Source organism: Oreochromis niloticus, linkage group LG4 (assembly GCF_001858045.2).
Source record: "Oreochromis niloticus isolate F11D_XX linkage group LG4, O_niloticus_UMD_NMBU, whole genome shotgun sequence".
NCBI classification, from domain to species: domain Eukaryota; kingdom Metazoa; phylum Chordata; class Actinopteri; order Cichliformes; family Cichlidae; genus Oreochromis; species Oreochromis niloticus.
The window spans coordinates 9,800,727-9,813,750 of record NC_031969.2 but is presented as its reverse complement, the minus strand read 5'-3'; the positions used below and the strand labels follow the sequence as shown (position 1 = coordinate 9,813,750).

The following is a 13,024-nucleotide window of genomic DNA, read 5'->3' as shown; positions in this document are numbered from 1 at the left end:
AGATGACATCTATGCAGATATGAGGAAATCTGAATAAAGGTCGGTGCTGTGTGCATGTGTCTCTGTGTTTGCTGCACATATCAGGTCATGTTTTTGATAAAGAGTTACTGCTTCCTGCCCAAAGGCAGGGCCAAAGATGCAGATGAGTTCAGACAGGAAGTAAATGCAAATAAAAATAAAATAAAATAAACAAGAGTAAAACTTTTAAATATGAGCACATGTTTAGAAGTATAACCTCTCAGTGGCTGGACAGTGTGGGAACGGCCAATGTAGTTTCTTCTTAAAGCCCCCTGCCCTCCACGAGGCTCACACCTGCCTCCTTTGACTGTGCCAGCTATTTCTGCTGTTTGAGTCATTCTGCTCTATCACTTTCACAAGCCTGATGAACAGATCTGCACCCATTGTTCACACTCTTTCTTCTTTTCATTCATCTTATTTTGAGTTAATGTTGATCCTTCTCGGTCAGGTTTTAGCTTTGCATTGCTTTACCCATAACATGCATGCATAAGGCAGGATTTTACACTTCCGAGGTCCTCCTACCACCTCCACCCACACCCTTCTCTCTCTCGCTCCTCTTCCTCCCCATCCCCTTCCAGTTCACTTGCCAGCAGCAGCAGCAGCACGGATCCGCTACGCTGCTGCGGTGCACTGATGTCCCAGCAGAAACTCACGGTGTACACCGCAAACCGAGCAGGATGACAACGAAAATAGACGGTAACCTCGAATTTTTAAAGAAACCGCCCTCTGCGTTTTTTCCCCTTCTTTTCTCCAAGGTAAGATTAATCGAGGGGGTTTGTTAATAGCTTTGTGCATGTGGAGTGAAATTTACCGAGAACTGCTAATGAGCCTGCGATAAGAACAGTAAAAGTTACAGCCGAGGTGCAGTTACACGGTTTGAACAAGGTGCTCCTATGAATTAACGCTCCAGTGTGTGCGTTTGTACGCATGCATGCAGTATATGAGAACACAGCATGGAGCTGTTTCACTTTTGCGTCTTATTCAGTTGTAATAACCTGTTGCACGCCTTTGTTCTAATTACAGAGTCTGTTTGTCTCTACAAAGTAACAAACAAACAAACAAACAAACAAACAAACAAAAAAGCGCTATCCAAGCAACACACGGTTCATATATTGCTGGTGTATCAATCCAAATGCAGCATCATTGTTCAGTAAACGTCTCTCTGTATCCCCGAGCTTGTCAGTCACTTACTTTGAAGTGACTTTTTGCGTTACTTTTTCTGTACATCCTCTTTAACAGCGTCACTTCCCACAAACTCAGAGGTGGTTTGTGTTTTTAATCAAATTAAAACAGAAGTGACTGTAAAGCCCGTAACGTGCACTGCAGCCCTGCTCGTTTTATAGTGAGGTGGTGAGATTTTGTTTGGTTTAAGCGTTTTAAATCAATTGGTTGGTGTTCTCCTCCAGCTGAGCCACAGAACAACTGTCCCAGATTTGTGCCAGGTCTCAGATCACTAGGCTGGCAGCCTGTCAGGGAGCTGGCGTCACTGTTAGAGAGGCTGACCTTCAACCATCTAAACAACTGGAGTCCTTTCAGAGGCTTGGACCTGTGTTAATCGCTGACCTCTCTTGAGGATGGTGAGTGAACGAGGACAATGAACTAAACATGCTTTATGTGCTCCTTTAAACAGCCAGTTTAATATTTCATCAACTGCACCTTCCCATTGTGTTTGCTTGGTGGAAGTTTGGCAGATTTCATTATAGTCTTTGTCAGGCGATGCTCTCAAATAGAATCAGACGTGTTTGCACGTAACTGTTGCCGGGCCTCGTTTCCCCAGAGTTTTGTTGACCCAAGTCCCAAACATAAAAAAAGCAATTCACGAAACTAGTGACAGATGGCAGGTGTTAAACATGGCCACAGTGACTGATGTGCTTGCTTACCCTGCAGTTGTTTAGCAGTGCTTTCCTTACAGTATTTGTGCACTAAAAAATAAGTTAGTGAACCCGTCGGGGAGTGCTTAAGTGTTGTTATCTTCAGTGTTTCTGCACAAGTTTTGTTGACTCAAGAGAACATCAAGGTACACGACAGAGGAAGGAAAAGAAAGGTCATTTACAAGTCAGTGCTTCCATGTACGCACTGTGATATCAGTTGAATCAGCGTAAACCCATGGCAGGAAGATGTCACACCTCTCAGTCATCGCTGACAGAGTCAAATCATGTATAGTGCTCTTGAATGTGTGCAGCACAGACACCCTCATGGCAGGCCGTGAAGTGCATTGCCACGTTGCAGCAGTCGATCCTTGTAAACTGAGCGCATGCTGTATTTTTGAGCTGTGTGTAATGGTCAGGGTGCTCTGACCTCAACCACAGTTTGCTGGTGCAGTGCTCTAAGAGGACGACGGCCCTCCGGTCCAGGGGAGGAAGCAACCTCAGAGCTGATCCACTCTGACTCAGCCCTGCATCTCCATATAAGTCTACATGCGACCGTGTTTCGCTGCCAGCCTCTCAGATGTCTCCAGAGCCCATTTTTGCAGTTTGTGGGTCTGTGGTACCAGATGTTTGACTAACGCGGTAATTCCGCTTGCAGCTGGGTGACTGACAGAGACAGGAAGCATGTTTGACAGTGTGTGTGCTTTTTTGTGACATAGGGAAAGACAGAGACAAAGGACAGTGAGATTAATTAAAGTGGAAGCCTAAAATAGAAGCCGAGGGGGACACACACTTAAAGACAGAGGTATAAATGTGTTTCTCATCAGCGTCCCCAGATCCTTTATTTGATGCCCGTAATTGATGGCGTCCGGTCTGCTCTCCCCGCTGCACGCTGTTCCCATTACACTTTTCAGACCTGCATGTTTGCCTCTGTGTCTGCAATCAGCCCGGCCACTCATGTGAAACAGGTTTGTTTACGGATGCCCGCAGGTTCAGTTTGGGGATAATTAGCATGTTTAGCACATCTAAACGTCTTTCTGTGTGTTCCTAACAAGGCCAATTGTAGGATTGAAGTTTCCAAACTGAGTTTATGTGCTGGAATTACACTTAATTTTACATGGAGAGCTGAGCTGAATTACTGCTCACAAAGTCACAAGAGGGGAGGGGGAAGAATATTATATAAAAGTCTGTTATGTAGCTAGAAGAATTTGGCAGCTAGAAGAGCTGGAGCAACATAATAGCTGCACCATGAGAAGCTGTGACTGATTAACACACTTAGTAGTAATAATTCAAGGAGTCTTTGTCCCTGTGTTTGCTTTTTGTTTGCGTCGATAGCCATTCATATGGTCCTTGTCAAACATCGCTAGGAACCTGAGTGAGTGCAGCGCCGAGTTTGAGGTCAGTTAGACCAGTGCTGCTCATATGTATGCGAAAAGCTGTTCCATGATGCCAGTGTTTATGCAGTGTTTACTCTAGAGCAGGGGTGTGCAATGAATTTTGCCAAACGCGCCTCATGTGGAACCAGGACTGTTGTGGATGGCCGCACGAAAAATGCTTACATAGAGATAAAATTAATAATAAGCAGAATATTGAGGCGGTTATTGTTGTGAATTGGGGCTATGTAGATAAAATTGCATTGAATTGAACTGAATTGAACTGAATTGAATTGAATTGAGTTCATTGATGCAGCCTTCCACAACAGTCCCAGTTTCTCATGTGGCCCCTTGGAAAAGTTAATGCTCCAACCCTGCCCTAGAGTGACTGCTTGCTGCTCCACTCTGTATGTAGTGGGAGGGGCACATAGAAACACAGGTGCACATTTGTTTGGTTATCTTTGCGAGGGCATTCACTGACATAAAATTGCCAAGCTTCTCACTTCTAAATTTAACCATCAGAACAAACTGACAAAATTCTTAACTTAACTCTGACCTAGTTCTAAACTCAAACCTAAAACTAAGTCCGAATTCTCAAAAAGTCCTTTTCAATGGGTGTAAAAAGTGAGGACAGGCCATAAAGCTGTGTCTTTTGTTAAATGTCATTACTCTGCTCCCCCACAAAGAAAGCTGGACATGTTTGGATCAGCAGTTTTTTAGAAAGCTGCAAACCAATCTGCCTGTTCTACACAGCAACATGTTGAAGCCACGATCACACAGACACAAGCATTTACTGCAGCGAGTGAATCTTCCTAACGTTCCTGTTTTCAAAACTCTGAGGTCATGATTGCCTGCACGTGGTGTGTTTATGGGACATCTGTAAATTTTAGCTCCAAAAACACAAGTTGCACTCTCCCTGAAAGGGTGCTCCACTCGTGCATCAAATAACAAAATGTAATACTAATATTTAGGAAATGGGAAATAGGGATAAAAACAAAAAGCTAGTCATATTTTTATTTTAATTGAAGGAATTCAAAAGTTGGGGATTTAATCTAAAACTCCCAACAGCACAAAGCAGTTTCCAATCCAAGTCTTTCCAAGCCTGGTGTTGTCATCTACACTGCATGTTTGCCTCTGAGGTTAATGGTTATCTGTCACTTACCTTCTTGTGCTGCACAGGCCCAAATCACTAAAGCTAAGTGTTATTAAGCTGAGCTGAGAGATCAGAAGTGGTCAAATCCCCGGACTTTCCCTCTTCTTGTATGAATGGGTATTGGCTCTTTCTGCCAATATGTCTGCCTTTTCCTCTGATTTCTTTCCCTTCTTCAGGTCAGTAAATGTTATCTGTTTCAAAATCTTTGCGCTGGAACTTTATCAGTAACTAAAAATTAATAGAAAGTGATCTTAGCTCAGACCTATGCCCAAAAAGGGTGGTGCCATCATCTTTCTTAAGTTCTTATATCATACTTCCAGATTGGCCTGGCAGCAACCTCGGCTAGTAACTCCTGCAGCCTGTGCCGTTAATCCATCGCTGGCTGTGTTGTTGTAAGGTCTCGTGTTTGGAGATTACTAATGCTCCTTTTGCCTTGGATTCATTCGTTCAGCAGGAAGGAAGACAGCCCTCTAAGTGTGTCCAGGAAAAACAGAACCTGGGGACCTTCGGATGTTTTTGGAGAGTTTGGATCTCTAGAGAAGTTGTACAAATGAGGAATGCAAGGCTACTCCGAGGCTGTAATGTGGAGGCATATTCTCCTTTTAGATCACATGATGATGATGATCAAATTAGACAAAATGTGCACATTAGGGAAGCTGGAAAATGTCTGACATTTGTGACAACTTCAACGAACAGTCATTTATCCAAAGAGCTGATCATTTCCCCACCTGTCGAGTCACTGCTTCAACATTAAACTAAATCAGATTCTAAACTACAAAAGTGTGTAAAGGCTAAGGAGGTGAGTCTAAGTACACACAGCAGACTTCTGTAAGCCCCCCGTCAGGTTTTATTTGTCAAGTTCGGTCACAGACTGCCCAGCAAATAATCCCAGCAGTGCAAGATTTTAGAGCTCTGATGCATTTATGTCTGCCTGAAAACTCCTTGTTTAGGGTTTGGTCTCGCGTGTAACTCTCATCTCTCTTCTTTTCTCTCCCTAATCTTTAGCTTGCCCCATGTGAACTGAATGAAAACCTACCTGGCAAACACTGAAGTCCTAAGTGGATTGAAGAAGGCTAGTGAGGGAGTCGGAGAGGGAGGGAAGACAGAAGGGATTAGCAGCTAATCCAGTGCACGGACAATCCTGAAGGAGCTTTATCGTTCTTCCAGAACGATGCAGACAAAACAGTTACTGGATTACACCGCTTTACTTTATTGCCCTTTCCAAGAGCGTATCGCCCTTCTTCTTCTTTTGCTCTGATTGCTTTCGTTGGCTCTCAAAAGGTTTTACCTCTTGGGTGCACAGGGAACAGAGGACAAAGAAGCCAGGCGACACGGCCTGGGGACAGGATGTCCTGTGGACAGTGTGGTGCCACACATGGATAAATCTTTTCCATGGTAGACTGTGCATGGCAGCGGACGCTCTGTTTTTTGTTTGCTCGGACACTAAGGAAGACAAGTGGAGAACAGCGCAGTGGATAAGACACTTAAGACCCTCTCAGAACAAACACTTAATGCCAGTAAGCAATATCGGAAATGCAGCAGTGTTAAATTTCAGTTGTATTTTTTTAATCTTTACAGAAAGTACCTGAAAGCTTGTGAACCTAAAACAAGATAAAGCTCACTGACCAATAAAAGCAAAAGACTGACAATTTCCATTCAGTGATTCAGAATGCATGCATTTCACCACTGCTTGCCCGTGTGCATGCAGTGTTCATGAGTTGCTAAAGTGAGGTTAGAAACCACAGACGACCTGAGTAACACCTCAGGTACACACTCAAGTGTTTGTCTCAAATTTAGGCTAATTTAGGCTATCAGTAATAGTGAGAAGAGAAAGTACGTCAAGTGAAGGGATGTAGTAATATTTCTGTTATACCTTTTAATGTCTGCTGTTTTCTGTGTAAAAGCCTCATAAAAAGGAAATTAAGCACGCCTTCATAAGACTTCCTGGTGACATGATTCTCTTATTGTGTGCAAGCAAAATTTAAGTTCTTCAAGCGTAAACAAAGGATAAAATTAAGTGAAAGCACTATAAAACCAGCCTGGTTTATTGTTTTCAAACAGCTGTTTGACAGCTGAGTGTCCTTTCAGCTGTGAAGTGATTTTCTTTTCTTAATTTGCTGAATAAGTACTCAGTCAGCCTTATACTCTCAGGCTGAGGTAACCAGAGGAAGCGTGGTTTGACGTTTATCTTTGTTATTTTGTCATCACTGAAATCTACAGTTGCGCAGTAGAAGTACGTTTGGTCATTTTGGACAAAAGCAGCGGTGAATGAGTGGAGACAGAGAGGGTGAAATAGACGGGGACGGCTCTACGTTCATTTTGGCATCTTAGAGTGGAGATGTAAAAGGAAGCCGGGGGCAGGCAGTGGATGAATAGCTGGCTGTGACTGTATTGAGAATTGATTATACACACATTCTCTGCTGACTGAACGACCACATATTTCTGTTCTCTCTCCTCGCTGTCCAGGCTTTTTATTTTTTCCTTTTTTTTTTACAGTGGACCCCAAACTGGATTTCAGACTTGACTGACGTGTAATCAGAGTCCAGGCGTTTCCATTCAAATTTCAAAGGGAAATTACGCAACTTTTCTTTGCCACTATGAGTCTTGGAAAGCTGCCAGGGATTAAAGGCCTTGTGTCTGGCTCTCAAGGGAAACGTCGCTTCAAGAGCGACCTCTCCGTGGATATGATCAGCCCACCGCTGGGAGATTTCCGGCACACCATGCACGTCGGTCGTGGCGGGGATGTGTTTGGCGACACTTCCTTCCTCAGCAACTACGGAGGCATCAGGGAGCCAGGAAGTCCAGACTCAGCGAGCAGCTCCAAAACAACAGGATTCTTCACACGCACCTTTCGGCATGTGCGCAAGACTTCTGGTCCGCGGCCACGAGGGGGTTCTCGCGATTTGTCTTCCCCGCCGCCAGATATCTCACCTATCATCAAGAATGCAATCTCCTTGCCCCAGCTGAACATAGACTCGCCCAATGGGTGCCTGCAGAGGGTGCTGTTCCCCAGCTCCATCAGCTCAACAGATGATTCCTTCTGCACATATGGTGAGATAATACAGATAATCACTTCCAGCATTGGACTGGACTTATGTAAAGCATCTTAGTGGTGAGATTATCTTCATTAAAAGTGAGCAGAGAAAATGTAGAGGCGGCGATCATGCGCAAATATAATGGTTTATTAAGAAGGCAGCAGCGTGTTATCTGAAAGAGTGTCACACATCTACAGCGGCACAGATGCAGTAACTTCGAGCACAGACTCTGTGCGCTCGTGCTGACAGTGGGACTGCACAGTTGGCTGAAAAGGTCAAAGGTCACAATACAAGCCATTAGAAGCACTATCCATTTCCAAATTGCTTGTTCCTGTTACGTCAGATAAACCTCTGAGGTTGTGACAGAAGCTTATTTTGAAACTTATTTCTGAAACCTCACAAATAAACCCAGCAAAATAACCAGTATTGTTACCTCTTATAACAATGAATATACTTTAGCCTTCAGCCCCTCCTTTATCTCACACACATTTTTGATCTTTTTAGTATTTATTATCCAACAGAGGCTACAGAGGCTAGACTACATGTGTCTAACATGCCTACGAACATTGCCTTGACATTTGAAGGTTTTGAGCTTTTAAAAAGCTACTAAAGATTGTCTCGCACGTGTAACAATACTACTACTACTACTACTAATAATAATGATATTAAGATTCTCTGATGGACATCTTGCATGCGATTAAATGCCAAAATTAAATGCACAGTATTCATAAAATAACAGGTGGAAACAAAATTAAAAGTTAATACATCATAGAATTAAAGATCAAACAGAGCAGGGAAGCTTTAAAAGAGAGAACTCCAAAGAAAAAAGCTCCACAAAAGTTTGTGGTGGTCAGATGAGCAGGTGGCTTAAAGAGATCAACGGAGGGATCTCATGAGTATATAAAGGAAGGGAAGTGTGCAGAACATCAGAGAGGAAATAGGAATGGAGGTGCGATGTTATGGTGAGACTTTAAAGTAAGAAGCAGAATATTAGACTGAATCTGGTATTTTACAGGAAGTTGGTGAAGCTGTTAAAGGACCGGACTAATTTGCTCTGTGAAAGATGTTTTTGTATTGACACCAGCAGATGCATATTTTTTGAACTCTGTAGAGAAGTTTGTGTGGTCAGCCAGAGAGGATAGAACTACAAAAAACAATACAATTTGTAACCAGACCGTGTATGAGAGTAGCAGTGCTGTTAGCTGTGAGGAATGAGTGTAGCTGACAGCTATTAGGAAGGTGGAAATATGCAGACCGAGTGATAATGTTAAAATGTGTTTAAGATACAGCTCCTAACCTGGGAGGAAGGAGAGGTTAGAGAATACCACATTTGTCCAAAACAGTCAGACAGACTGAATGTCGAAAAACTGCATCCTGTTGCTGAAATTATAGTTATTTTTTTTTTAAGACACATCAGCATCGTCTGTTTTTTTTATACTTGGTCTGACATTTGAGATCAGAGTTTTGATAAATGTGGAACTCGTGCTTTCTCCTCCTCACCTCACATGGGACAAAGTTTTCTATTGTAGAATAAGAATGATTAGTATTGGCAGGAGGGGCACAAACCAAGGTGATTATATGAGTTTGACGTCATGATCTTCTAGTCTTTTAGAAGCTTTGCGATGCCACATTAACATCACAGCCAATTTGTGCTATTTTGTTGTTGGGATAGAAGTTCCTGCAGAAGGTATTTACATAGAAAATTAAATGTGATGCCCCAAAATAACCAGGCAGCGAACCAGTATCTAAGCCATGCCAAGCATGCCATTCAAGATGAACTATGGCAAATCTTCATTCAGCTTGTTCTTCAAATTCAAGCTGTTACTATGAAACAATTTCTCATTGTCGTCTGAGCTCACTCTCCAGCAGACTTGGACTATAAATATCGGTGAGCACGCAAACACAGAGGGTGAGGTTGCCCTTCTTTCAGCACCATTCTCACATTCCTCCAGGACAACCGGTAAACACGCCGGCTTCTTCTGAATCATTTGGAATCACCAAGGCAACACCTGTACACAATTAGGCCCATAAACACACACACTTACACATACACACAGCTGGTTTGGTAGAAAGAGAAGGACTATCAGGGCTTTTCCTGTCATCTCTGTGTGCGTGTGCCTCGGTGAACGCCATAAACACACCATTCATTATATCTGCTGAGCGATCAGAGCTTATCGGGCAGCGGTCTGCTGTGTGGAGACTGGAAATCCCCTTTTGCTTTCCAGATTTATTACCCACTTCATAAGGAATGCACACAAAGTTGATGATGTAAACCCATCAGAGAGAGAGTCAGTGAGCTAAGGCACCAGCTTTTTCTTATCAGTCTTGAATTCGCCCTCTGTTGTCATTTGCAGCTATAGTTTTTTCACTGATGCTCTGCAGTTTGAATTTTTTTCTTAAACATCATTTCTCAAATTTTTACACATATAATTTAAAACTAAATCAATCAAACATCACCAGCACTTCACTAACGTTGCTGGACTTCCATTATAAAACATTCAACACCCTTCACTGCTCCTACATTTCTGCTGACTGACAGTTAACAGTAAGTGATGGTGACACTAATTCAGTGTTTATGGCAGGGTGAGTTATTGTTGGTTAGGCACCGTGGAGCCTGACATTACCAGTGGGTTGTTACATGCTGCCCCCCTCTGGTCAAGGAGCTGAACTGCAGAACATAACCTCCAGCTAACACTTAGGAATTAAAGCTTCATTATTATTATTTTAACATGCAGGCATTATTCTTTTTCTGATCGTGATGTTCAGATTTTCAAACTGCAACGATAATTGTTTTTGAAGTAACTCAAAAAGTGTATAAAGCAATGTGGATCTGTCCTCACGTCACATGTGCATACATGGAAAGCTGGAGGCAGGACCAGCAGCAGAAGACCAACAGACTGATCAGAGAGCAGATAGGACACTGATCAGTCTGATATGGCACTGCAGGGAGGAGCTGGAGGGGAGATGTGTTATAAAGCAGCTTGTAGGCAGATGTAAGCAACTTAAGCAACATGTGGTCATTTCATGATCAGCTGAGTTTCAGCCTATGTTTGTTCTTGTTCACAGATAAAAAAAAAAGGATTAGTTTGATTTGGTAATATAATTGATTCATATCGTTTTGTCTTTGTTTGCAGGTCTGCAGTCTGGGTTTGTCACTCTGCCGCGCCTCTCCCGCATCGACAGACAATTCCACGATGGAGACGCGCAGAAAGGCTCGGCACCAGACAGTGGCAGGCTCACACGTACGCGCTCAGACTCCCTCACTTCCTTCACCGTGGACCTCGGCCCTTCTCTCATGGCTGAGGTGTTGAGCTTGATTGACGACCCCAACCGCCTTCAGATATCCAATCACAGCCAAGAGACAGGGGAGGAAGAGCAGGGTGAGGAGGGAGACGACAACAGCTCGCTAACAGAGACGCCCGTGCAGACCCCTCTAGTCACCTCACCCGACCTTTCCGTTTGCAGTGGGTCAATCGGGCAGGACACGAACAACAGGCGGTGCTCTGGTACTTCTGACTTAACAGAGGAGGAGGACAGGAAGTCTGTAAGGACACCTGATGCGTCCGCTCGGTCTCCTCATAGATCGGAGCCTGTCATGGAGGCAGAAAGGTTTCAGAGGGCCGCTGACATGCTGTCCCGCCACTACGGTGGAGGATCCTTCACAAAGGGGGTGAGGAGGAGCAGTAGCGGTACAAATCAGTCTATTTCCCAAAGCCGCGAAGCATCTCACGAATTAAGTGAAGAAGAGGAGGAGATAAAAGTATAGATGTCAAAACTCTTAAACTGTCCAGCGACCTGGGTTCATGAGGGAGGAACATGTGACTTTCTATTCCTCAACAGAAACATCCTTCATCCTTTACACATGCATATACATGGAAGTAACTGACCAATACTCACTCACGATGCCAGACCTCCCCACTCTTCCTGGACATCATTGCTGTTGTGATATTAAACTTGTCTATTTATTTGTTGCTTTTCAGTATACACACAACTAACTAACACTATGTAGTCATGATGTTCTGAAGCAAATTAAAAGAACAATAAAGAGTTCACAGGGCTGAGGTGTCAAAGGGAAGCTGGGATTTAAAGGAACTAAGTAGCTGCATTATGTTTCAATATTAACACATTACTACAGTCCCTGTAAATAAATTTAACAGAAGGGATTGTTTTGTTTTTGTTTGTTTTTTTTACAGGTTCAATTCTAATACTAATCCAAAGTCTATACGATGACCTCCTGTAACACCTATAATACTCAGTAAACATATGTATCAGTGTTAGACTTGATGTTGAATAAAGTGTGGGCTGCTGTAATAAAAGACTGATTTAAAACATGAAATATCTGCTTACGTTATCCATTAATGATGTAATCCCACTCCCACTATTAGTCTTTCCTCTGGATTTCCTTATCTTAATGTTTTACCGCCAACACAAAACGTGGCTGATCCTGATACAATGCAGCTCAGTCTACTGTGATCCTGCCTCATAGACTCTGATTGGCTCTGTGAACAGTCATGAGTCAGACTGTAAATCACTCTGACTCATGACCTACTTTGAAAGGGGATGGTCCGCACCACTACAGTGGCCACAGTCAGCTTATTTACAAGTCCTATTTAAATGTGATAAAGTGCTGCACAACGTCAGACATCGGTGAAAACAAATAAGAAACTCTGAGAAGCCTTTCAGCTGTGTGCCCTGCCTCATACACACTAAAGGTGACAACACTTCTACAAAAGAAATGTGTCTGAATTAGAGGGAGACAGGTGGAAGCCGAACATGCAAGGAGCAGAGATAGTTAAGGTAGAGGAGTTTAAATACAACCATCCAAAGAAATGGTCAGTGCACAAGAGAGGTGAAGAAGAGAGAGCAGGCAGGGTGGAGCAGGTGGAGACCAGTGTTAGGGATGTTGTGTGACAGAAGGATTGCAGGAAGAGTGAAAGCAAAGGTTTATAAGATGAGAGTAAGATCTGCTGTGATGTTTGGTTTGGACACAGTGGCACTAACAAAAAGACAGGAGGCAAAGCTAAAGACATGAAGAAGAAAAACAAGAAAAGAAACACCTGTGCATCCTTGATAATAACTCCTCCGCAAACCTCCTCTTTTATCTATCTTCCAGATTAATTTTAGGAACTGATACATCCTTCAAGGTTGTGTACTAAGCCTGACTTCTGGTCTGGCTTTTATTTGGAAGAAGTAATGTTGAGGCTGCTGCAGCCTCTCTTGGTAAACCCTGATGGAGCTGCATGTCCTGCAACTTCATTGTATGTATTAATTTAACAATCATAATCTCTTAATCTCTAAATTTTCAGTTATTTGAAAACATTTTATTTTTTATTTTCACTTAAGCCTTAAGACTTAAGACTTAAGACACTTAAGACTTAAGACATGACTGAACCCCAAAAACCTGTCTACTACATTCACTATTAAACATTTGTTTAATAGTGAATGTAGTAGACAGGTTTTTGGGGTTCAGTCATGTCTTCAACAACTCTGTGTTCACCACGCTTGTTGCAAAGACGTGCAAAAGCACACTTGAAAATATGTGTGCAAAAGTGAATTTAAGACGAATCCCTCAAAAAC

General features: G+C 42.9%; 1 protein-coding gene across 9 annotated transcripts; it reads left to right on the top strand.

Annotated features, from left to right (window-relative positions):
* The first annotated feature begins 571 nt into the window (after positions 1 to 571).
* On the top strand, positions 572 to 11,783 carry cdc42ep1b (CDC42 effector protein (Rho GTPase binding) 1b). 9 transcript variants are annotated; one of them, XM_019358165.2, is made up of 5 exons: positions 572 to 773; positions 1,450 to 1,595; positions 5,418 to 5,929; positions 6,909 to 7,463; positions 10,582 to 11,783. In XM_019358165.2, exons 4-5 carry the CDS (start codon positions 7,010 to 7,012, stop codon positions 11,211 to 11,213), a joined length of 1,086 nt encoding a protein of 361 aa, XP_019213710.1. In that variant the 5' UTR covers positions 572 to 773; positions 1,450 to 1,595; positions 5,418 to 5,929; positions 6,909 to 7,009; the 3' UTR covers positions 11,214 to 11,783. The 9 variants fall into 9 exon arrangements, with proteins under 9 accessions (XP_019213710.1, XP_005468466.1, XP_005468468.1 ...); XM_005468409.4 differs by having other exon boundaries at positions 1,425 to 1,595; XM_005468410.4 differs by having other exon boundaries at positions 573 to 714; positions 1,425 to 1,595.
* Positions 11,784 to 13,024: the final 1,241 nt, after the last annotated feature.